Raw genomic sequence first — 26,834 nt, forward strand, 5'->3', positions numbered from 1 at the left:
CTTCCAGGCTGGACGACTGCAATTCATTATTATCAGGATGTCCAAAAAACTCACTGAAAAGCCTTCAGCTAATCCAAAATGCTGCAGCAAGAGTCCTGACAGGGACTAGAAAGAGAGAGCAGATTTCTCCTGTTTTGGCTTCCCTTCATTGGCTTCCTGTTAAATCCAGAATTGAATTCAAAATCCTGCTCCTCACATACAAGGTCTTAAATAATCAGGCCCCATCTTATCTTAATGACCTTGTAGTACCATATCACCCTATTAGAGCGCTTCGCTCTCGCTCTGCAGGCCTACTTGTTGTTCCTAGAGTATTTAAAAGTAGAATGGGAGGCAGAGCCTTCAGTTTTCAGGCCCCTCTTCTGTGGAACCAGCTTCCAGTTTGGATTCAGGAGACAGACACTATCTCTACTTTTAAGATTAGGCTTAAAACTTTCCTTTTTGCTAAAGCATATAGTCAGGGCTGGACCAGGTGACCCTGAATCCTCCCTTAGTTATGCTGCAATAGACGTAGGCTGCCGGGGATTCCCATGATGCACTGAGTTTTTCCTTTCCAGTCACCTTTCTCACTCACTATGTGTTAACAGACCTCTCTGCATTGAATTATATCTGTTATTAACCTCTGTCTCTCTTCCACAGCATGTCTTTATCCTGTCTTCCTTCTCTCACCCCAACCGGTCGCAGCAGATGGCCCCGCCCCTCCCTGAGCCTGGTTCTGCCGGAGGTTTCTTCCTGTTAAAAGGGAGTTTTTCCTTCCCACTGTCGCCAAAGTGCTGCTCATAGGGGGTCATATGATTGTTGGGTTTTTCTCTGTACCTATGAAGCGCCTTAAGGCGACTTTTGTTGTGATTTGGCGCTATATAAATTGAATTGGATTGAATTAAATTGATATACGGCATGTCATGTATGAACAAATACTTGAGAGTTCGTTTTTTATTAATGTACCTCAGTGTGTAGCATTGCGGTTTATGGGACCGCAAAAACAGAAGTGTGAAGTCCTAAATGAAGGAGTTTGTTTTTTTGTGGTGTAGTGTTGGAACATAACAACTGACCTATTGGTGGGAAATATTGTGGAGGTATTTTGAAAGAAGGACTCATACCTGTTAGTTTTACCATTTTACTATTACAGGCTAGGTGTATAGGAAGCAATGGTGAAAATGTTTTCTTGTTTTGAGTGGGGACAGCACCCAGTAGCCCACATACTACTTTTTCTTTTTCATGTTGTATGTGTAGGTGTGTCTGTATGTGTGTGTTTGCTCTCAATTGAAATAAGGTTGGAGAAAGTTTGTGACATTTAAATAATCCAGGAGAACACAGACTGGTTGGTTGGGGATGTCCCATGGAACATGAAACCAAAAACAGAAATGGAAATAGACCCTCTCGCTCTCATCTCTTACTGCTGTCTTCACAAAAGGCAACTTTCACTACTGTTTTCATGCTGAGTCTCATCCTCATAAGTGGATTTCCACTTCAAATGCTGCTATATTATTCTATCAAAACAACATCTTATCCTTACAAAAATTGTGGTTTGATTTTGACTTTTTCTTTAGCAAAACAGAATCTTTCCAAAACCAAGTCTGAGCGAGCACAAACATGACAGTTTGTCACAAGAAGCCATACTTTGCTGCAAAGCAAATGAAGAATGTTCTCAGTGAGCCAGTTTGTATACTTCAGAATATTTGCTCATCATGGTAATAGAAACGTATCAAATTCAAACACATAGTGGCTGAAACATCAGAGCACATGAACAGAAACTACCGACCCTCATTTATGGCCACAAGCTGTGGTAAAACTAAGATCACTGACACAAGCAGTGCAAAGGAAAGTCTTTCCACAAGCGTCTGAGCTCAGCCTTAGAGAGAGTAATATAAAAAGGGGAAATTATAAAACTTCAAAAAGATTCAAAAACTACACACAAAAACCAATCTGTACAGGTAGATTTTTAATAACTTTCAAGTCGGGGAACTCACTGAAAAGAGTGGAGTCTCCCTAAAAACTCTGACATAAAATAATAATAATAATCATTTAAAATACTCTTACATTGGGGATTGTAATGGAAGCCTCATTTTGCTATGTAGGGCTTAAGTCTTAATACAACTCAAAAACGCATGTTATATAACTATACACCACTTAGAGAAAGATGAGGATTGGTCTTTAGAGAGGGCTCAGACAGCTCTGGTTGAGTTAGTTTGAGCATCTGACTAAGTTTCTCCTTTGCTGCCTTTTAGGTGTCAAACTATGAGGCGACCTTGGGAAGGACCCAGAGATGAGCAGTTCTGCCTCTTGGCTGGCTTGGTTGGTGCCACTGGTGCCTTCCTCAAACGAGCTGGAGAAGCATATGATGGAAAGGGAGAAAAATCTGCATCAGACAGGGATGCATTGAAAGGTCCCTCAACACGTATTCCAAAGAAGGATTTCAGCAGCCTGAGGTAGTCAGTCATTTAAGTACCCATCTGCTGCAAAGAAACAGTGCAGGAGTGCGACTCTACCTTTGGGTGGTACTTATTTGATTTCTCTTGGGATAGTTTTATGAAACAGTTTATGCCTGCCTTGGAAAACATCCACAGGTTTCAGTGCAAGAAATAACACCAAACTGACAGTGACCTGCATGCAACTGTTAAATATCCTAAAATTGAGGCAGCTAAATGTAAAGAGCAAAATGAGAAACCTTGGATGCATTTTGAAAACATCATTGGGCCTCCAAAAAGGAACCCAGACTTTGGTTAAGCTGCAGAAGAAGAAGTAATGTTGTGTGAGACACTAGATGAGCAACAATAATAGATTAAAAAAACCACAACTTTACAGCCCAATAAAATGAGTTGTTGGGCTGGACCAGAAAACTATACTATCATTATCTATAAATAACACATCTTAATGTTCTCTCAGTTTTCTTTTAGTATACAGAAGCACATTTTGGAGAAAAAAACATCATGAGTCATCTTCATGTCTCAGTTTTTCCACAGCCTGTGCCAATCTACAGCGATAAATGAAAGCAAACAAGTGGCACAGATTCTTGACTAAAGCTAGTGTCATCTCACCGCTTTCTTATGTTTGTTCATAAGTAAACTGCAAAAATGAAAAATGATTAAAAAAACAAACATGCTTTCACTTATTTCCTGTTATATGTATACTAATACTACTACTACTATTACAAATATATACTTACAATAAAAATTAGCTGTTTTATTTAAGAAAAACTGACATATTCCAGGTAAAGAAGTCTGAATATTTCCTTTTTTTAATTTAACCTTTATTTATACAGGTAGTCCCACTGAGACTCATGGTCTCACTTAAAAGAGAGACCTGTTTCAGACAAGCATATTATAATTGTTAAATAAAAAACAATAAAATAACTATCTAATGTTTACACCCATCATATCAAAAACAAGGACAAGTTCATGTCATTTGTCTTTTAACGTCTGCAAGTGAAATCTTAATACCCCGGGATAAACAGAGTCCAACAGAGGCAGAGAATGAGCAGGGTTTTCATGGAAATGATATCAGTGTAATCAAGTAGGGGTCAAACGATGTTAGCAACAAGCTTTTTCCTTGCAGTGAAAGAGAAACACAATCAGTTTTTGGAAAATGAACTCCAACGTCAGCCTCTTTAACCTGCTAAAGTTTCTTTAACTGGTAGTCAATATGTGGCTTAAAGATTATCATCAATCACAATACCAAAGTACTTCCGCCACCCTCCTATTTAAATAAGGAGCAACATGACCTTGTTTTTTGTGTATTTAAAATTAGTCTGAGCTGACACAGCTGTGACTGTTACTATCAAAGCTAGCTGTGTGAGCACAACAATAAATGATTGTATCATATGCGTAAAAAATTAATGGATGGATTTACATTTTATCCCAAGTCATTAGCATAAATAGCGGCACTCCATTAGTTGCATTTAAAAAAACTAGAAAAGAGACCATAGAACTGCACATGGTACTGGTCTATGGCATTGGTCTATGGTACTGGTCTATGGCATTGGTCTATGGCATTGGTCTATGGCATTGGTCTATGGTACTGGTCTATGGCATTGGTCTATGGTACTGGTCTATGACATTGGTCTATGGCATTGGTCTATGACATTGGTCTATGGCATTGGTCTAATTGGCCAAGCAGCTGGGTGGCAGCCAAAAACACAGACTTCAGACTCACCTTAACACAGTTTTTAATACACGTGGCTCTTCATGTTATCAATGAGAGATGATATCTTTAGTATGGCCACAGAAATTGATGAAAAAACTGTCTTACAAGATGCCTGAAGCAGTTTAAAATGGTTGTTTGAAATGGAAAATGAGTTGCCCAGGCCAAGTGTTTGAAAAAGAAAGGATTCTTTTGAACTCATGCAAAGAAGTAACAGTAAGAACGAATACAGAATACACGTATACACGAATACATGTCAAGTGGATTTATGTTGTATACTTGTACTACAAAGAAAAGACCAGACAACGCCCCCCCCCCCAGCAAGTGTATGGTATCAACAGGGTCTCTTTTTAATTTTTTTTTTTTACAGGACAAGCTCTCTAGCAGAAGTTCTTGGACAAGCATTTGTGTGCCATAAGTAGTTAAGGAGTAAGAGGAAGGGGAAGTGAAAAAAGTAGAAATACCACAAACAACAAAGAAAGCAAAAAGCAAAAAGCAAAAAGTAACCTGGAGCACAGGGAAAACAAAAGTCTGCCTCATGAAAATATGCAGTTATGGCATTTCTTGCATGGAGGGGGGGGGTGAAAAGAAGGCAACAGAAGAGAAGTGCTCAGTGCATCATGGGAAGTCCCCCAGCAGTGAGAGGCTGCAGCAGCATAATGAGCACTAGGCTCAGAGTCATGTGATTAGCTGTATCAAAGTGAAAGTTTGAGGCCTGATGTTAAAAGCAGCGGGCAATCGATTCCTTTTTCAACATACACGAAAACGTAAAAATAACACGTTGGCCTTCTAATCTGCAGTCAGTTATCTTCAACACGTGAGCCACCGAATGGGCCCGATGCAGCTATATATTTCCCGCGCTTTTATCTACAAGCTGCAATTATAAATGCATGAATAACTCTCACACTCACCCTCTGAATAGCCTTAGATCTAAATTCAGGCTACATTCAAGCTGATTAGTTGTGATTAAAATAGACTCTGTAGTGACACAACCTGGCCGCAACTCATCAACAAGGAACCTGTATAGCGTGCTTTATTGCACACGCACTGTATTTCCTCATCACACATCAGGTCAGTTAAGAAGAAGAAAAAAAGCCCCTGTCATTTGTTTGGGTGTTAGAAAAGGGTGACTTTGACCTATAAACGTGGGAAATCACAAACCACCCACAACACACACGAATGTGTCAGCGAGGGGCCGCACCACTGGAACGACGCTTATCTTTACATCTTTTACGGCATTTTGCACCTTTTTACTCGTCTGTTTTGTAAATATATGTTTCTCTTACTCTAAAGTCATTGTGCATTGGAAATGCATGAAACTGCATGTAATTTTGGTTTTTAGGTTTTATTCAGTTTCACACCAGGCTGTATGAGCTGGTTTGTAGCTCTGTGCTGTTCACCGCCCCACCACCTACACCACAGCCTCCTTCCTCCCATCTCTCAAACTACTCTATAAAAAGAAAAAAAAACTCCATCTAATCTTCACTACAAGCTCATGTAACAGGGAAAACCCTGACAACCTGACATGTCTTTGAGAGACAAGCACCACATGAATTTGGACAGTGAGAGTGCAACACACACTAGGTGAGTCAAGATTGATTTAGATCCTATTGTATATATTGTCTTAAATTCCTGTGATTTCTTTGTGAATATTTGCCTTTCGAATGTTTTCATTCAGAGGTCTGTGGTTGAGGTCAGTGCTGCCGCTGTGATGCTTACATGACAGAATATAGAAAGTTTTTACAGAAAAGGGAAGGCGTGTTCGGGGATACGATTTTTCAGCTTTCACACAGAACTGTGTAGAGCGTAGTAATGTAAAGAGCCCAATAACATGTCCCTTTGTTTATTTTTTGGATTTTGTAGTGATTTAATGACACTCATATTGGCTTTTTGACTAATTCCCCCCCAGAAAATGAATTGCTATCCATATCGATTTTAGAATTCAGAGTAAAGAGACAAAATCGTGAGCGAATTGCAGACTGAGTGGTTGAACCAGTGTTTTCACTGTCTAACCCAGGCACAAGTGCAACTACGTGAAGCCTGCTGTGCATCCTCACTGGAATGTAAATTAAACCATAGCAATGTGCATTGGATGCACAGTTCAGGGTCAGTGGCATTTTTTTGCAATCACTGAGTGGTTTCTGTCTATGTCATTACAAATAAACAAGCAGACCACAAAATGTTGAACCATAGAAACCCTGTGTACCGGACAAAAAAACTCCCACTGAGGTAAAATCCCAGACAAGCAGCAGCATGGTTAGGTTAACCATAACACGGCAAGTGCAAAGCAGCCATTCTAGGAGCCATGTAAATGATTTCTGTGGGGTCTGGTTTAAATGTGTGTGCTTGTGGTCACGGGATTATTGAGGCCAGTTCTTCTTTGAGTCATGTTAACATGTCACATTGACTTCATCAGGGCAAGAATTCAGTGACTTCTCTTAGAAAGTTGTCATTTCATAAGACAGCGAAAGTGAGAACTTACTTGCAACTCATCTCACTGTCTGGCTTTGCACTCTGACCTAATGGAAGAGGTGGAGGTGTACAAGTCCCAAAAGCACAATAGGTGAAGCACGCTGAAGAAAAAATGCACTCTTTCTGCAGAAATATACTGCGATAGTTGCTCAAGTGACCCTCCCAGACCCCACTCACCCCTAAAGGGTCGCAATTTGAAATTAAAGAGGTCATGACATCACAAATGAGAGGATATATTCTTGAATACTAGGTAATAAAACTTTCTTGGAGCTTTAACAATGGTATATTTGTTCTCAGTGTCTACTAGAGGGGCTTTGCATGATTCGCTGTTCAAATTAATCCTTCTAATATATTAACATTTAAAAGATGCGGATATGATATCAAGAAAACTTTGTAATAAAAGTAAAAAGGTTATTTTTGATCCTGATGTTTATTTAACTAGGAAATGGAAGTTTTGATTTTTTTTTTATTTGAGGGTCCTGGGTCAAAGTGGAGCTCTGCATGCTCCGCCACCTTTGAGGCCTCAGTGACAGAGCCAAGAGACGAAGAAAGAAACCTGTGAAACAGAATATTTAGAGCAGTCAAAATCTTGATTAACTGGTGTTAACTTATGCCAGAAGATATAGTAATTAAAGTCATTCTCTCAAATGAAAGGCCGATTTGTTAAATGGTTTTGTGCGTACTTGTCTGACAGAATGGAGGATCAGCCAAGGTCGTCTTATAGGCACCTGCTGCTGCAGGCTTGGTGCTGTCTCCTCACCGTGGCCATGGTGATTATGGCTGTACATCTCGCTACAATGAATCAGAAGCCAGCAGAGGTCAGTATGCCTGCCACAAACACAGATTTCACTGAGATTCATGTTGACTGCTAGCGGGGTCATGTCTTAGTTTGCATATCTTAGTTTGCATCAAGAACATGCGTGTAAAAGCACATGCTTTGCTGCTCGTAATTTGTGTAAATACCATATTTATAACGGTAAAGTAAATAAAATGAGCCCCACATCTACCCTTATCAGTTTATTCAAAGACATTAAGTCAGCTCTAGATACCCAGTTTGTGCCTTTAGATGGCAGCAACACCATGAGTTCCTCTTGCTTGCTCAACAAAAGGAAGAATGCTTTAAGCTCTTGGGTTCTTTTAATTTCTTTTTTCTTCTTCTAAAAAACATCCCCAGAATTAGAAAATAAGGCCAACAACATCTGCCTCACAATTACAGGGCCATTAGTCACTCTTTGTTTCTAGGTGGAAGTGAAAACCTTCATCTTTGATGATTTTGTCAGATAGCACTCTCATGGGAACACAGAAACTCATTGTGTTTGAAAAGTCTCTCCAGTGTCTGTTAAACATGGCAACTATAAAATAGAGCCTTTAGAGAAGTGGAGCTGTTGCAGACTGAAACTGAGAATTTCTCTATGTGCATCCATCCATCCATTCTCTTACGCTTATCCTTATCGGGGTTGGGGCAGAAATGTTTCGTCACTCATCCAAGCGACTTCAGTCTCAGCTGACTGCAGGTTTCCCCAGCCTTTAAACAGTATATTTTCATAATAACCACTACCATTAAAATGCAGGTTCTCATGGCCACCTATCCGTGGCCATGAGAACAACATACAGAGTGTTGGGGAATGACTGCGATCACAGTATTTGAAGACGGTGAAAGATGTATCCTTCCTCATGGGTACATCTTTCACCTTCTATAATACTTTGATTTTAGTCATTCCCCAATTCTGTGAACTCTGTAAAAAAATTTCTGGGATTTCCTTAAGTGGAGTATTGATCGTGCATAAAGACAAACAATTCCTAGGACTTCATGTTCAAAACATTTTCAGGATATTGACTGAAAACGAAGCAGGCTGTAATTTCCTTTAATTCCAGTTTGTACTGCAAGAGCACATCCTTATTTACAATAGTGGAAAAGGTAAAGGCTAAAGGGAAATGTGAGTACTTGGAAAACAATATAAGACAAACAGCCAGGGACAGTACAAAAGATGGATATAGCTTCACTGACATCATCTATTAGATTCAGAAGTCTTGAGTTTTGAAACCTCTGGAGGATTTTTTTCACCATATTGGTTACAAATAAGTCAGATTTGACCAGGAAGGCTGGGTCTCACTGTGAAGCCGCTTGTTCAGTGCCTAACAGCGGATGACTGACACGTTGTTAGCCAACAAGCATACCGAAATGAGAGATTGAGCTCACAAACTGAGGAGTAACTTGTGTATAGAGGTCAGGTCACAGATTTCTATAGAAATTGAAGTCTTTTTGCAACCACAAATATCTATGGTGACCTTCTTAAAGGAAGGAGGTTTACGGCACACTTGTTGAGCATGTTTTGATTTTTCCTCAAGGTTGGAGTCCCTACACCAGAGACCATCAACTCAACTCATTCAGGTCGCATACAAAGGCAGACTCAGGAACCTTTTAAGTCAGGTAAATATCATTTGTCACATTTATCATGGACAACCACATAATCGTAAGACTGAAAATGTCATAATCCTTTAAATTATTTTGCATTTCAGGAAGCTCTCACCCATTCATCCAGATTTCCCACCATAATGGACGTCCGTCTGAAGGTGAGCTCACGTCTTTTCATGTGGGAAGTTGGCATGCTCTGACAATCATGAGTTTCATGAGAAAACCGTATCCCTTGTTCTTACTATGTCTTTTTACACCAACTTTTAATGATCACACAGACAAATCTTAACTCTGCTACACATCCAAAGAGACAACTCTCACTTGTTACTGATCTCGTATCACGATGATGCCTGCCATGCATAAAAACTACTGTTAAACTGGACGCCTACAGATGCTGAGTGCAACGAGCTCAGACATGTCAGTAGCAGCTGAAAGTCATTCTGAAAAACGTGGGCAGCCTTCAAATGAGGCGCACGAGGACACCGCGGGTTGAGGGGGAGGGGTGCGAACAAACAAGTAAATAACAAAATAACACCTAATTTGAATTTTTCAACCAACCTGGGGTTAACTAACTGAGTCTGTTTAGACTCTGTGAAAGAAAAGAAAAAAAGGTACAACTTTCTACAAATTCTATATGAAGGCACATGTTCTCAAATACTTAGAACTTAGACAGGAAACTGATATACTGCTGTGTTTCTCTGTGTTTTATCTCTAATCTAAAGTGGATGGGTGATAAAAGCTGATGTCATGTTTCAGTTAACCAGTCTGACAGTGGATGGATTTATTAGTATTTCCTTTTTTAATACACTGCAGGTACAAGTTTATTTCCCCTCCAAAGTGTTTTCATGTGTTACTACATTAACAGTCTGATAGGAATCCCTTTACGACAAGAGCAGGCCACATCTGTTATTAAAACCACTAAGTCAAGAATACACCAGCTCCGGTGTGGGTGAGGAGGAAAGAAGCCAAACGCAGGAACGGCATTGGGAATCTGGTCATGTTCGGATCCTGCTGTGATCTAAAGTTGTGCAAAGCTTGGAACAGAGATGCGACTTTAAAGACGCCTTGTTTTCTCAACGCCACGCTGTATATGAAAGATGGATGTGGCCCCTGTGAAGCTGGGTTGAGGTATTTTTGCATTGGCTTCACTTTTCAAACTCAGAGGCTACTTCCATCTTTTATATACAGATTATGGCCGGGTCCTGTAAAGACCCCTCTTGGGATTAACATGGTTATTTCTTCAAACACGTTACCCCTTTTTGTTGGGGTTTACCTTCCACATTGAAGAGATCGTTTTATTTAATCTCTTTGTCAGTTGCATCAACATTATTTTGTGAGCAGTTTTCTTCTTCTTTTTCAAGATAGCATTAATATGCAGTGTGACCATCTACAAAATGCTAGGTCGGACTGATTATTTCACATTATCTATTTGACATTTGAGATGTCATCAGTACAGGTGTATTGTGACACGTTTAGTTGCGAGGTTAATGTGCTCTTTAGTTTATAGTTTTGAAAACAGGCAGAAGTGAAGATGTTACTTTTTTTCAGATCCCATTGTGGTCTGGTGACGGCACAAAGAGACATATTATATTTCATTTTCTGTCCCACGGTTCCCTTTATAATTCACTTTGGTCTTATAGCTGTGGAGAAGTTACTGGCTACATTTGGAGAAGGTATTTTGTATGCCAGCGGTAGAACAGATTAAAACCATGAGGTTTATTGTGCGGTATTGAAGAGATAAAAGTTATCATACTTATCCTGCTGACGAATAAATATTACATCTACGTTTTAAAAGTTCACCACATCCACAAAGAAATCCTCTGCACGGGTTAAACCGTTGAGAAACACAGAGCCGTGCAGCCTCATTATGTTTCCAGTCTCATTTACTGTTTTCCTCCCACTATGCAGCAGTTTTCCTGTGTGAAGTGGGTTTCTAAAACCACAAGAAACCCGAAGCAGCTCTGTAATGTGGGCTGCACCGACTTAACGTATAATTACAGCCCACAGCAGCAGATTTCACAAGTTCGTCAGGTGGTATGTTGCAGGAAAATTAGACACTAATTGGAAGATCAGCTTTGTTTACCTGGTGTATTTATTCAGCTGTGATTATGGGGCCCACTGATCTGAAGCAGAGAGGAAAAAGCACTTCCTTTCAGGAAATTCAAGAAAAAAAAGACACTTTTTGTTAGTCATTAAAAAAAATAACAAATCGGTAGGAGAGTTTCCTCCATTTCCTCTTTCATGTGGTTTTCTTCACTTCAGTTGACAGATTAATAAGGCATGGGTTGCACACCCACCGGCATTCAGCGTGTCAATGTTGAGCGCTAAAATATTCATTTATTAATAGTTATTATTATCATCCCTGACTCCGGTATTCACCCGATTCTTTTCTGTACGCTCAAAGAAAACGTGTGTAAAGTGGAAAAACCAGCATTCAATTACCGAAATAACGCTTATACCGATGTACTGTCAGATATCATTCTATATTTCACATTTAAACGTACTGAACTGATTTAGACAACAAAGATTAACCCAGCTCGCCTCCGTCTTCTGTTTTGTTTCCCTCTGTGGCAAAACCGGTCAAGCACAGAAGATTAGATGTTAATCTGAGATATTTCACTGCAGTCCACAAACTATAATTAAGCTTCAAAGAAAACTTTCCCACATACAGTGAGAAACTACTCCACTGTGAGGTCTGAGTCAACAGCTACCAGTCTCTGTGTTCTCATCACCGGATCCGAGAGACATTTGGAAGAAACTCCAGCAAAAGTTGACATTTTCCCGTCTGCCTAATCAAAGGTGTAAATTAGAGAGTAATTAACAATGATGCAGTATTTATCGATGCTGCTGAACATCAGCTGCAGCGCTACCATCAAAAATATCAGATATGAAGCGCAATGGTGCATCCATTGAACATCACGTGCTAAAGTTTCTGAATTTTGCTTACTTTCCTGGAGCCCCTTACCCTCCCCCCCACATACTGAGAAGGATAATGGTGTATACGTTAACTCACTTGATCCACCCTTCCCCTGCGGCCTCAAATCACACCTGACGTGAACATTTGGGTTGATTACACAAAACAACAACAAGAAAAAAAAGGTTAAAAATCAATTATTAAAAATGAATTTAAAGTAACTGAGTGATTAAAGAAAAGTTCTCCATATTTCCTACAGATTCTGTTTCGAAACAAAATCGAAACAAAACCCTTACCCTGCGTGGAACGTCCATCATCGTCCAGGAAAACGGGACCTACTTCTTTTACGCCCAGGTGACCTTCAGGGAAGATTCACGGGAGAGACGTGTGCTTGTGGAAAGAACTGGCTTTCATGATATGAAAACTAAGACACTGGCTAAGGGCATCTACCCGGCCTCATCAGAGAACTCAGTGTGGTTGGCCAAGATTGTCAAACTTAGACCGTTGGACAGTGTCAGCATAAACATAACAGGTGAAATTCTAAATGACGATACCTACTGGGGTGTCATCAAGCTTCAATAGAACTGGAGGTCTGGTTGGACTGGTATGTTACTTGTGGCCCTAAATAAACAAGTTAGAATAAAAGCAAACTGGATTTTTGAGCTAGATATTTAAATTGGAAATATTCTGCTCATCTCCAGCTGCATATTTTTATTCTTGGACTCACGTTTTTAAACAATGTTTATTTTTTATTTTGTAAATTATTTGTTTTAGCCATTTAGCGCCATTCACTTCTGTCCAATAATAAGTAGTTTGTGAGCGCCCTCTGCTGCACCACCATCTGAACTGCAGACAGTTTTTGTACAGCGATAGGAAGATTCCCTCTGTCACCCCTGATATGCTCATATTAGGAATGACTGCCTTATATCACGTCACACCGACCCCCAATAGAATGTAATATACGGAATAATTATACATATTCTGACCTCATTTTTTTTTTAAAAAAACACTGGTAATGTTTAACATGTTTAAACTATATATAAATATATATAAAAGGAAAAGGAATGGGTCCCCTTTAACTCTCACAATATAAAAAAATACTGCAAGGATTTGATCATGGTCTACAATTATTAAAGACTCTGTGGCTAACATGGAACACTACAATAAAGAAAAAAAACTCCATTATGCAGGTTTTAATATAGACTTTACTAACTGGCACCTCGTACTCTTGATAGGCCACATCTTCATAGTAAATAAAGGTCAAACAATCGTATACTGCATCAGTCCAACCTGAACAGAGTTTTAAAAATGCCAGCTGGTTCTGAGTTGTTTTTGAATTTTTAGGCCGACATGAATGTAAACTGTGAAAGTCATTGGAATAATTATGTTCCTTTTCACTGTTATGTGCTTCTGTAATTTATGTAATTGAGTATTCTATTTTGGTTGTTGAATTCTGCACATAGACGTTTAATAAAGATTATTGTAAACCAACCTGATGCACTTTTTATTTGCACGTTGCACTGCTGACTGGCCACGCGGTGGTGCCACTTCCCACCTAATCAAAGGCAGCATGAAGCCTTCGCACACCACAGCATCGTCTGTTCGGATGATCGTACACATCCTGCTATGACATTTCATTCAATGAAAAATGCTTAACACAGACCACAAATGCATTCTGAGAAACCTCAGAAGTGACATTAAAAAACATAAAACACGGCGCTGTTCATCTTTCGGGCCTGACATTAGTTCTACTCACAGGTATTCAACCGCTGTGATATTTACTTGTGTGTGTGCTGAGCAACAGCACAGGAAGCCACATATTTGGTGCAACCGTTACACTGCTTCCCCTTTACAACACCCTCAGACACCTTTGAGTTCACAGCACCCTCTGACCAGCTTCCCCTGAGGCAGTTTAGCTCATCTTAATATCATTTTTAGAATTAGAATGTAAAAATCATGAAGCTAGTCATACGTGAATGTGTAAGTTTCACCCTTAATGTACTGGGACTGAAACTTAATAGAGCTCAGAGGCCGGAGTACATTACCCCCCGGGTCATCCACACACATGTGTTGTTAATAATCGTGACTTCTGAGGGCCAAAGAAGTATATTGGTAGATATTTGTTATATTCCTCCTAGATCCTAAAGGTGCAATATCATGAAATAAAAAGTAATTAGATAACATGTTAATTTAATTCTGAGATTTTAAGGTTTTACTGTTTATTTCAGTTCAATTTTAAATGAAAATCATCAAATACCTATCATTAAACACACAGCAGTTAGCGCTGTTGCCTCAAAGCAAAAAGGCCCAGGGTTCCTCTGTTTGTTATTTTTAAGAAAGTCTGTTTTTGTACATTGTGGAATAATAGCCCGACCGAGCTATTATACATCATTTTGTGAGAGTGCATATACATTTAAGCTCATTAAATAATGGAAGCTCTGTTGACATACACTACTTTCCTGTCATGGTTTCTACTAAGCATTTCTCGCTCCTGTTTTGTTTGTCTCTGTGGAAAACTGGTCAGGCATAAATATAGGATGTAATGCTGACACTTCTCTGCAGTCCACAAGCTACACTCTAATAAACTCCTAAACAATGAGGCTTGAAAGAAACTTTAAACACATAGTAGTCGGTAACTTCTCTGAAACTGCGAGGCCAAAGTCGGCAAGCTTGAGCTCCACGGATGAGACGCGCTGGAGAATTTTGAAATACAATGAGTCTCTGTGTTCCCATCACCGGATCAAAGTGACATTTGGGAAAAAACTCCAGCAAAAGTTGACATTTCAACTTCCGCCCAATCAGAGCTGTAAATTAGAGAGTGAATAGCAGCCTCATAAAAAGCAGGGTGTAAATATTGATGTTATTGAACTGGCTCTAAAAAAGTCTCTCCTGCAGTTCTACCAGGCCTGATGCAACACAAATAAAGTACAATGAATGCCACATCTATTTTAATCGAAGCAGCACCGGACAGACTCGGCTGTGGGAAAACTAGAAAAAAATGACATCAGTTTGCTTTTTTAATAACAGTTACCAATCAGGTGGCAACCTCTGGGTATGAAAAACAAAGCCATCACACAAGTGCCGAGAGCTACATTTGCTCTAATGGTCATTGGAGGCGGACTCCAACCCCCACAGACTACACATAAAAGAAGAATGTAGGCACTGTCATGTCACCAGCTGGTTTTATGACAAATTCCGACCCTCACATGTGAATATTGCAGTGGAAATTGAGAGTAATTCAACCAGGAAACATTTTTTTCTTTAACTTCATTGGACAACGTTTGTTGTAGAATTCACCAATTATGGTCATTTGTAGCCTTAATCTTCTGTCGATGGCTGACACCCGGTGTGGTCTTCTGCTGCTGTAGCCCGCCTGCTTCACAGTCTCATGTGTTATGTGTTCAGAGATGCTCGTGTCCGTACTTTGGTTTAAGAAGAGGTTATTTTAGTTACTGTTCCCTCCCTCTCAGCTCGAAGCAATTTGGCCATTCTCATCTAACCCAGGCATCAACAAAGCATTTTCACTCTGAGACCTGCGGCTCACTGGATATTTTCTGTCTTTCAGACCATTCTGTAAACCCTGGAGATGGTTGGTGTGGGAAAATCCCAGTGGATCAGCAGTTTCTGAAACACTCTGATCAGCCTGTCTGACACTAACAAAAGTGCCACGGTCAAAACCACTTAAATGTGCTCAGTTTGAACTTCACCAGGTTCACATGACTACATGGTTAAATGCAAGGTTCAACCGTTCAACAGCAGGGTGGACGGGTGTACCAAATAAAGTGGCATATGCCTGTTGACTAAGACTAATAAAATACCAGAGTTTGGGCGCCGCTATAGCAGATGATCAAAGGTCACTGCAGGCACCTGGCTTTGAGTCCACTCTGGACCATTTCCTGTGTGTTACCCCAAACTCTCTCTCTCTGCTTTCCTGTCTTTTCTAAATAATAATTCTCTAAATAATGAATGAATGTACAGCATTTCACTGCAGTGTTATGGCGTCATCATCCACATATAACACAGACGTTCCCCAGGCTCTGACTCTACTGTTCAGGAACACACTCACTATGGGAGTGTAGCAATGACACCTGCTCAATAAGTTAATATTCACTTGAAAATGAGAGCATCCACCTTGTTACATCTTTAACACTGACTTCAGTCAACAAAGAAAAAAAATCCCTTCATGTTATCAGTGTTAACACCGCCCACCTCTGGGTTTGGACAGAGGCTGTAACATGACATCATGTCTAACAGGTATCTCAGCTGTAATGTCGTCACGCTTTCTTACGACACTGGCTCCTTTGTTCTCTTCAGCCTTTGTTTATGGGGCTTGTCATTTGTATTAGCTGATTAGTCAGGCCTCTAATGGCATTTCGTGGCCCACAGAGAAACATGAGCACTCCTGTCTGAGTGTGGAAAAGGGGAGCACGTAAAGTGTCTAGTTTCAACACAAGAGTGAGATTAGATCTAAGAAAACAAGTGGAGCTTCTAAGAACTCTCATTAAGAATTCAGGAAGCTGCTGATGGGGCACATTTTTTCTTGTTGTCCTGAGAATTTGCAGCACTTTATGGTAAAGGGTCAAGTTAGATTTTTTTCTGAGCTTATAAACAATGCTTCTTAATATAAAGGGCGTCTAAAAATCACCGTGAGAGTTTTTTCTGTTTGACATTTTAGATTTATAGATTTGACACCCACTACGAGTTCAGGTCTCGTCACCTAGTGGCAAAAGCATGTGACGATGCTCAACCACAGAACTGAGATAAAAAGATGCTGTGTGCATGTGTGTGTTTCTATATTACCTTCCCTTTTGTGTTTGTGTTGTTCTGAGCAGCCAAAGTCCACCTACACAGACCACCTGAAGACTTATTGTCTACTCAGCCCACAATGACACATTAAAAGTATCCAGACTGATGTGTATGACATCTGCACAAGCTTATCTCCACTCATTCTTCCTGTCTGATATTGGCATGCACCATCAGATTGGATGAGAAGCGTCTTCAGGTTTTCTCTCAGATGTTCTGTGAGGTGCTCAGATCACTAATGGAAAACCAGAAACTTTTCCATTTACTGTTCAGTTCAGATCAGCGTAGTGCCAAAAGGCGAACCATCTGGAGAAAGATTTCTTTAAGAACCTCTCTGCACGTGGCCACGTCTATCACTAAATTTACCCCTCACAGCATGAAGATACCACCACCGCTCTCCTCTGCAGGGACTGCATCAGCAGGGTACAGGTTGCTGGGATTTAACAGATACAGAGTTTGAAATTCTGCCCAGAGAGGTCAGTTTTTGCAACATGACATCAGAGAAAACCATTAAACACAGAGAGTCCTTTAGATGTTGCTTGGCAAACCAGATAAATACTCCTTTTACTCAGAGCTGCTACTTTTTAGCTGCTCCAAGATGAAAGCATGATTTATAGAGTGCTGCTCAGGTACTCTCACCTCTGTAGGAGAGTTCTTAAAGCCTTAAGATGAATATCGGGCTCTTGGTCGCATCCCCGAACAAGGCCTTCCTGCTCAGTTACTCAGTTTCACTGCAAAATCCAAATCTAGGAAAAGTCGGGTGGCACCAAATTTCTTCCAGTTCACATTTATTGAGGTCACTGCCCTCCTGAGAGCACTCGGTGCCGTACAAACTACAAAGAGTTCCTTGAACGTCATAGCTCAATATTTGTCCTAACATGCAGTATGAAATACATGGTCATGCCCAGTTAATTTAATTTGCCACAGATCGACTTTAATCAAGTTCTCGAGACACATCTGACAAATTAAAAGGAAAAGGAACAGGATGCACCTGCCCACCGTCTGGAGACTCAGCAAAAGCCTGAAATAGGAGATAGTTTTAGTGCCAGTATGAACATTTGTCGCAGTGCTTCACACATCTGCAGTCAGCTCAGAAACAGTACGTGCATGTCTGTTCTAACAGTGCATGTCAATACACAAACTCACTCTAACAATACAACTACAGTCCATACATCAGGAGTGGGTGTTCTTTTTTCCTATAAACTTTTTCGATCCACAGTAGAAGTGGGCTGTGAGGCTAACGTTTCTGACAATAGGAAAATATTATACAGACGATATAATGTTAACGTGATTTCGCTTCCTTCATTCAGCTGTCTGTACCTGTAAAAAAGTGAAGTGGCTGAGACAGTCAGCCCACAGCGTCCCAACATGACCATTTTAATGTGTTGCCATCAGGCCAAAAATACCAAAAGGAGCACAAATGCCAGTAATCCCAGTTACAGGGATCACCGCTCCCATTACAGTGGTTTGTAGATGTCACCTGCCCCCTTAAAGTGGACAGCTTTTCATTGTTACAGTACAAGAGGAAGTCTTCACAATACAGCTAACCAAATATAGCCATCTCATCGAAGAAACTGATGATGCAATAATTGAGCCGTCTGCGTGGCCTAAAGGGGATTGGTGCACTCACACAGTGTTGCAGTACATGTGTGCAGCAGTGTTTGGCCTCTAACAGGAAGCTTTCGACCTTTAGCTGCTTGTACCTGGGGCCTCATTTGTAGCCTAAGTGGATGATCTAAGCAGAATACACGCAAAAGTGGCTATTTATAAAAGCGCTGTTTGATTTAGAGATGATCGCACAGGCTGAACTTGTCTTGCAGTTCATCAGTTCATAAGAAAGAAAGAAAGAAAGAAAAAGATCCTGTGGAGTTTTCTTATTATTGTTTCCTTCATTTCAGTGAAACCCGTCATGAGGTCAGAGAATTTACACAGGAGAAGACGGTACCGTCGTGACTACTCCTACATTATTGATGTTAGTCTGCCGGGTTTAAGCTACAGTTTAGAATAAGCTCATCTTGCTTCACCACATGAGTTCTCTCTCTGCTTTATTCTGCGGGCTGATGTAATCACAACACTATTATGTTGAGAAATCTGCAGTTAAATAAGAAAAAAACCCAATAAAGCTGAATTGTTACTCCTCCCTCTGAATACATTTATTAGAAGTTTCAACTTGCCTGAAGTCAAATTAGTAATGTAATTGAAATTCTTTGTATTAAAACTGGAAATTAAATCCACAAATAAATTACACACAATCACATCACACTCAGTTTACCCTCACTTCTATGTCTCCCCACATGCTTTGGAATAGATTCTATTCTTACTGCTGATGCTAAGGCTCTCCGTGGCCTCTCTCCAGCTTATGTATCTGACCTAGTTGCATGTAAGTGGGTACGAAGCCTGAGATCCACAGTCAGAGGCCTGTTTTCTAATAACTAAAGCAAAGCTTTTCTGTCAGAGGCCCAAAGCTACAAAATCAACTGCCTTAGGCTATCAGGTCAGCAGAGTCAGTGACCTCTCATAAATATGCTTTAACCAGCTGATTGATTTTATTTATCTGACTTTACACAGGATAGAAACACAAACAAACAACAACGAGACCTTGAAGGCCTGAAGCCAGATCTACAATTCTTCCACAACTTTTAATCCAGCTTGAGTTGAGACTTCTTTATTATTTATTTTACCTTAAATTAAAAGAGAACAATGACTTCCCTGTTATTTGTCATAAGAGCCTTTATTAAGAAATCTGAATGCAGAACAATGGTTCCAGGACTTAAATGTGACCAATCTCCTGTTCACGTCCAGACACACCCTGCTGCTGCTGCTGCTGCTTGTTTTTTCTCTTCAGTATCTGATCTGCTTGTTTTCATGTGAAAGAGCTTTGTTTTGAAAAGTGCTCTTTCTTCTTCATGCTTTTGGATCCTCTATGTTGTCATCGGTCATTTTAGCCTTGAATTACAGTTCATCCATCAGCCATCATTGAGATGTTGTTTCTTCATAACAGTCATATTTGTTATTTGGCTCTTGTTGCTACAACCAAAGCATGTTGTAATTATGAACTGTTGTATAATATTTTTAGATCAAGGAGGAAGGAAATGTACACTAATGCATTATCACCTTGTCACACCACCCCTAATGACAGCATCGGTAGTTTACTATGACTACTTCAAAATACTACAGATGATAAAGCTACGAGCAGTAAGTCGTAGTATTTTAGGCTCAAGAATGATTATTAACCTTTTCCACAGAGTTTAAACACTGACTGTAAGGACTATTAAAAATAGCACCGCACACAGTGGTGAGGTGACCGTTTTTTAAGCCATCCGGTCCTGTTGATTTCCTCTCACACATATTACTAAAAACGGCCCGTACCTGCTGTGGTCACACTTTTAGCCTGTACGAGGAACGAGGTCACAGTGTACATCTTCAGGCTCCTCCCGAGAGAAGTCCTGTGTTTCAGATCCCCTACACAGTTTATCAGCTCTGTATTGCTCATCCACTGGGATAATTTACTTCCTTTTAAGGTTCATCTTTGTGTTTTTCATACCTTCGCATAAGGTTTCCCACGGTGTTTCACTCTTGTCTTCCTCATAAGATGATGGGTTTTTTTGTGCTGTATTTCTAAAAGTCAACTTCCTTCTGTTAACAGTTTTCATCCTTCTCGGTGATGAGTGACATTATGTGACATATTGTAGGGAAAGTGTAAAAAAGAACCACAGGATAGGATAGGATATGTATTCACCGGGTGATTAGTCAAGCCATCAGAGTTTGCCATCAGAAAAAGATTAAATGTCTTACTGTAGACACTAAATTTGATATATATATACATTATGTGTGTTTTCACCGTTGTGATTTTAAATCTATAAAAAGATAAAGTCAAAAGTAAACGGCCCGGATGTTTTCTGAAGTAGACATCTACAGCTGCCTTGGCCAGTGTAAAGTTATTTCCAGTTTTTTGGGGGGGTTTTGTCCTGCCTCTTAGGCTCCATGTTACATTAATGTTATTCTTAATCTGAAGTCTACAAGGTGAAAAAACAACAGACAAAGAAAATTTTCTGTTTTTGTCCCAGAAGTTCCCCATTCTGCTGAGTTTGCAAACATCCTGTTTTGTTAAACCTAAGCTTTTTACTACATTCACACAAGAAATTAAATCTTCAGCTCACCCTTAAAGACGACCTTTTAAATATTGTTTTAATGACAGGTGCTTATATAAGACAAGTTTAAAATAATTAGGTCAGGATATGTACAAGTGCTCAAGGACCCACTCACATCCTGGGCCATCTGACCTCAGGAATTCGCATGATAAGGTGGGGCCAGGTTTCACAATGAGCTCACCCGAAACTCTGGCTGATTGGGACCCACACCCAGTTTCACACCTCGGCTCAGGCGATTAGAGGATCATCAGGGGTCCTTTTGTCCCTCTGTGGGAGGAAACTCCCACTGGGTCTAAATCTGGGAGTCCCCACCATTTGACCTTAGAACTGAAGAAGCTTCTCGGATGAGAGGTGAAACGTCTTCAAGCAACTTAAAGAAGTCCAGACGCTTTTCTTTGCAAGCTCCTTTGACTAAGTGCTCACTTATTTTCTACATTAACCCATGTATGTAACACCACGCAGAGGGGATATCGCCAATATGGTCATCTTAGGACACGTAGGGGCCGAGGACCAGTGAGCAATCAGCTGGCAATCACAGGCCGTACGGGAAAAGTGTGTATTCCTCGATCAGTTTGTGAGTGAGTCTCCTCCTTTGTTGCCACAGACACCAGCAGTTTGCAGACGGCGACTACAATACTCGCAAAGCACCACGCGCAAAACCTTGCAACAAAATGGAAAATGTTCACCTCCAAGTAAGAAATTATACCACACTGGTCTAACCAACGCATTTCAAAAGGCACAACTTTTACTTTGTATTCTCCCATTCCTGGTTATACTTTTTCCGTTAAACACTTTTTCCGAGTTTCACTACAGCTCAGACAGAAATTTCTTCCCGTGCAAACTATGGGTCACTGCAGGATTCTGTTGGTGACCAAAAAAGTCCCAAGGAAATATATGGTGCTGCACCTAACCAGCTGACCTCTTTCACCTGGCAAGCAGCAGCAACAACTTGCCAGCTAGTAGGAGAATACACATTTTCCCCTTTGACACTTGTTGCCAAGTCGGTAACAGCTCGCCAGCAGGAGGTGAACTCGGCAAAATTCTCACAAAAGTTCTCACTTTTGTAAATATTCTGTTATATCATTTCATGGGACAGCACTGAGGATATGACACTTTGATACGATGTAAAGTAGTCAGTGTACAACTTGTACAACTGTGTAGATTTGCTGTCACCTCTAAACAACTCAACACACAGCCATTATTGCCTAAACTGCTGGCAACAAAAGTGAGCACACCCCTAAGTGAAAACGTCCAAACTGTGCTCGACTAGCCATTTTCCCTCCCTGGTGTCATGTGACTCATTAGTGTTACAAGGCCTCAAGTGTGTTGAATATGGTGTCATTGGTCTCACACTCTCTCATATTGGTCACTGGAAGTCTAACATGGCACATAATGGGAAAGAATTCTCTAAAGAACTGAAAAAAGGAATTGTTGCTCTACATAAAGATGGCCTAGGCTATAAGAATATACCCAGCACCCTGAAACTGAGCTGCAGCAGTTTCAGGGTGCATACATACAGCCGTTTAACAGGACAGGTTCCACTCAGAACAACCCTCGCCATGGTGGACCAAAGAAGTTGGTCCACCATGGCAAAGAGCACATCAAGAGTGTGTGGTGGCAACCAGGTGAGGAGTACAAAGACAGGTGTGTCTTGCCTACAGTCAAGCATGGTGGTGGGATGTCATTTTTTGGGGCTGCATGAGTGCTGCTGGTACTGGGGAGCTACGGTTAACCATGAATCCCAACATGTACTGTGACACACTGAAGCAGAGCATGATCGTGTACTTAAACTGTATCTTGGCTGATGTCGCTAATGTGTCTATATTAACGGCAGTGCTGATTTTGTCTTTGTGTGTTAAAGATTTCCAATCAGTGAAACACGGAAACCTGCATTTTGATTCCGCCCGGTCTCTGTTTCACAGCGTGTGGCTATAATTGCCTGTGATTCCCTTTAAAGGTTATCTGAAAAGGACAGCTCTCTTTTGTTGTTTGTTTTTTGAACTCAATTTCCGATGACCAATGACACTAAAAGGTACTTTTTATTTTTTCTTTGCTAATTTTCAACCTTTGGAATACGCACTCAGTGACATGACGAGGACATTCACCCAAATTGGCCAACTTTCCACCACAGTATGACCTTTGATCCCTAAGAGGTACATCTATTTGGTGGACTCAAGTATGTAAGTGAAAAAGGCCACTTCCTAATATGTCATTTACACTTCCTGTTTAATGCACGCCACCAATACGGCATGTAATGATGTGATTTTTCATGCAATAATACAAATAGGAGGGAAATGTTTCCTTTAACAGATATTCCCCACAGTCACTCACCTGACTCCAAATCATGTTGATGAGATAAATATACACTTTTTGTTTTGCTCGATTGTGGCACTGATCACATGTTTATCCTCATGTTCAATCAGCTGTCTGTCATGTGATGGTGTAAACTGTATCAGGGGTAAAGGCTGGACCTGCACATTTACAAAGTCAAACTCCATGTTACTTTACAGCAAGTGTGGGAGGAAACCTCTGACAAAAAAAATGTAATTTATGCAATGCAGGAATTGATGGCCCAGAGATTACAGAAGTAAATGCGAAACTGGGAAAGCCTACATGCTCTGGTAGACATAAAAGGTCAAAGAGTATAAAATTTACTGTCAGTACTGTATGTCTTAGTCACCCTCCTTACTCATAGCAAGTAAACCTAAACAAATTCAAAGTGAAACCGCCTCTGGAAAGATTTTCTTTGCAGCTGAAACACAAATCTCTCTGCAGAGATGCTCATCTGTGCGCCATCATAATGATACTAATTTGAGTCTAAAGCTGCACTCTTTGTGCAGTGAATAACAAAATCAAAGTGTTTGAATAATGACCTTGTCAGCTGGCAACAGAAACAAACAAGACGGTACACATCTACCAGGAGTAAGGGCATCTGCTTTTCGTGCAAACAGTCAGTCGCAGCAAGCTTTTAAGCTACAAAACAGTTAATAAAGTTTATTTCAGAAAAGATTATTTCCCGGTAAATTTTTATAATGATACTAAAGTCACAATGGTTCCTAAACTTTGGGGTTGGCCCCACTGATGGGGACTTTCTCTCCCCACAGCAGGTGGAGAAAACATGGACTGAAACTAAGCAGTATAACCTGAGGGGGCTTTACTGACTTCTACTGATGAAGATCTTGTTAACCATCATTTCACATGGACATGCTTGAAATAACTACTGAGCAGCATTCGGTGCTTTACAGAAACAGATAACACACACACTCACACACGATACAATCATGTGTACATCACACACACAAACATCATGTTGTGAATTTAAACTGAAAGATAAAAAAATTAAAGAAGCTGGTTTATCAATTAAAATGGGGGCAAAGTCAAGTTAAAAGTAAAGAACAGTTCAGCAGCTAAAAAGGGAAAAGTCTTTGACACAAACAAAAGAGCTGAATTGCCTTCTGTTGTGATTCGGCTCCGTACAAATGAAATTAAACTGAACCCTTAAATTAAAAGTGTAAATTAAAATATTTTTAACAAGAAGCTATTCTGCTTTTTTTTTTTTAAATCACATGAATAGTAAAACTGTGTTTTTATTACATTTAAGAAATTTTGGAAGTAAGTTTTTTTTTTTTTTTTATGTTTGTGTGGAACGATTATAGAGTGCAGCAAAAATAGCTATTGGCATGTTTCGGCCGATGCTGACTAGTCACTGCAGAATTCAGCAGAATGTGTAGAAATAACTAAGAAACAGCTTTATGATCCAAATGTATGTAGTTATTTAGGGTTTTTTAGATTGAATTTATTTAGAAATTGATTTCCACTACCTCGACACTTAAAATTTCCCACCCGGAGCTCCTTTTTCCAGGTAAATTATGATCTCCATTACGAATGCTTCCCATCTGATCTAATCACTGGATTGTTTAAATGTGTGAGAATGATTTTCTAGAAGCTCAGCAGATAAACATGATGGTGGGTTACTCCACAGACCATTATGAGAACAGTCATGAGTCATTTTTCTGTTGGATCTGGAGTCGGGACACAAAGAGCTACAATAAACGGAAGCCAAGAACTGGAGGATAGAGCAGAACGACAAAGGGACATCCTGAAAGATAAGGTGCAACACTCAAGCTGAGTGCTCCTTCACTACTCTGCTGAGAGAAAAGCCTCGGGCTCGTAGTGTCACAGTGGCGACACCCATCTTATATATACGGTCTATGCTCTCATCTCTAACCCCAACCCTCGGCTGCAGTGCAGCAAAACACCAGTTTAAAGAAAAACTGGTTGTGCGCTGAGAACCATGGTGTTACTCAAGAGTTGCACACAGGTATTCTTATGATTGGGTGACACTACTGACACAACCACAAAAACAAGAGAACCCTGCCACAGAGTCTGCTGCACACTGTTTCACACGCCGTCCAACCCAGACACTGTGGTAAAGGTGCTTTCAGAACATGCCTCTGACTGGCTGAAGTACGACGCCACGTGTGGCGTCTTGCAAATGGACAGGGACGGAGTTTCGAAGGCACATATGTGTGTCAAACAGAATGAAAACAGCGTAGATAAAATCAACTAAACTTTCCCTTTCAGAGTGATCTCAATGTCAAAACAACGTAGAACCACGCAAATGCCAGAGAAGGTTACTCTGGAACGCTGCACCACAACTAAACCTTTTTTTCCAAAGATAATTTGCTGATAGAGTTTATAGTGGTCTTATAGTAGTTTCAGTCACTTTTGCACACTTCACCCATTATGGAACTCTTACCTTTAGTTCCAAGAAACTGAAGACGCTGTGCCTATCTCAGGCTCCTCCAGTCTGCAAAATAGCACAGACTAAACAGAATGATAAGGGCACAAAGAGATTCAGTCACAACCAGCAAGCAAGCACAACCAGGGCGCACTTTCAGTATATTTGACCAGATTCATATGCTGAGTTCTTTTTTCATTTCAATAATTTAGGCTTTTACACTTTCTTGTGACATAAAGAAGCCCTACAGGAAATTTGTAAGTTGTAATCTTGACTTCCACAAAGTGAAAAACATAATAATAATAATAAAATACATCCAGCGGTTGCATTTCTCCTCTAATATTGTTGCTTCTTGAGGTAGAAACTGTGGTCATCTTGGAAAGTCTTTTGAAAATTCAAGTGGTTAATGGGATTTTTTCATATTATTTGTTGTAAATGGACAAACATGCACATTTTGGTGCTTGCATCCACTTTTAAAAGATGGTTAGAGTAATACCCCCACTAGACTGAGGAGGGAAAGTTTAGCTGCAAAGAGTGAAACCTGATAAAACTAGACTTTTTTAAAAAAAAAGAGGAAGAAATTCTCAGTTCTCTAGTGCAGCCAGTAAAGGTCATATCTCCTCTTCCTCAGCAGTACCAGCACATGTTAAATGCAAAACTGTTCAGTGCTTCATAAATGTAAACAAATCAGCATGAATGAAGTCATGTAGGTGATTACATCAGCCAGCAGGTATGACCAGGTGGAGTTTCCATAACCTGTCCTGCTACATGTGCTTCCGGTGACCCGTTTCTCTTGTTTTCTTCTGGTTATTAATCATTTTAAATGAAAACCTTTTCAAATTATTCATGTAAAATCACATTTAAAGCTTGAAATTGACCCTCAGAGACACAAATAGCACATGTAGGCTTAATACGCCTTTAAGCGCATTCCATAGTTAAAGTTTGGTAAGTATAAACACAATATACTCACCACATGGTTAAGTTCTGTGCATGTAGTTAAAGACAACCAGACAAGCACTAACAAGTTGGATTACCATGAGAATAATTTCGAGGTAGAACTGAAAGTGAGCATGCCCAGTACGTCAGTACAGGAGCCAAACCACAACAAAGCTTTCTAGGTGCAAGTTGAAGCAGGAAGTCATTCTAATACACACTTTGCAACTGACACACAGGTACGGCAAATATCTGGGTCGCCTTTCA

At 40.2% G+C, this 26,834-nt stretch overlaps 1 protein-coding gene and 1 long non-coding RNA gene across 2 annotated transcripts; one reads left to right on the forward strand and one right to left on the reverse strand.

Moving 5' to 3' along the window:
• The first annotated feature begins 5,638 nt into the window (after positions 1-5,638).
• lta (lymphotoxin alpha (TNF superfamily, member 1)) lies at positions 5,639-12,938 on the forward strand. Its single transcript, XM_040030869.1, has 5 exons — positions 5,639-5,721; positions 7,304-7,427; positions 8,959-9,040; positions 9,130-9,183; positions 12,199-12,938. Exons 1-5 carry the CDS (start codon positions 5,663-5,665, stop codon positions 12,519-12,521), a joined length of 642 nt encoding a protein of 213 aa, XP_039886803.1. The 5' UTR covers positions 5,639-5,662; the 3' UTR covers positions 12,522-12,938.
• Positions 5,718-26,660, reverse strand: LOC120732943. Its single transcript, XR_005695711.1, has 4 exons — positions 26,605-26,660; positions 25,653-25,720; positions 7,293-7,401; positions 5,718-7,165 (listed from the first exon to the last, which is right to left on the reverse strand). It is a non-coding gene; the product is annotated as an uncharacterized LOC120732943 (long non-coding RNA).
• Between the last annotated feature and the right edge of the window lie 174 nt (positions 26,661-26,834).

This window comes from Simochromis diagramma, unplaced genomic scaffold (genome assembly GCF_900408965.1).
Source record: "Simochromis diagramma unplaced genomic scaffold, fSimDia1.1 OVJJ01000361.1, whole genome shotgun sequence".
NCBI classification, from domain to species: domain Eukaryota; kingdom Metazoa; phylum Chordata; class Actinopteri; order Cichliformes; family Cichlidae; genus Simochromis; species Simochromis diagramma.

Coding starts and splice junctions, on each gene's coding strand:
- lta (XM_040030869.1), top strand. CDS start 5,663: ATGTCTTTGAGAGACAAGCACCACATGAATTTGGACAGTGAGAGTGCA. Junction 5,722..7,303: donor GAGAGTGCAACACACACTAG/GTGAGTCAAGAT, acceptor CTTGTCTGACAG/AATGGAGGATCAGCCAAGGT. Junction 9,184..12,198: donor TAATGGACGTCCGTCTGAAG/GTGAGCTCACGT, acceptor TATTTCCTACAG/ATTCTGTTTCGAAACAAAAT.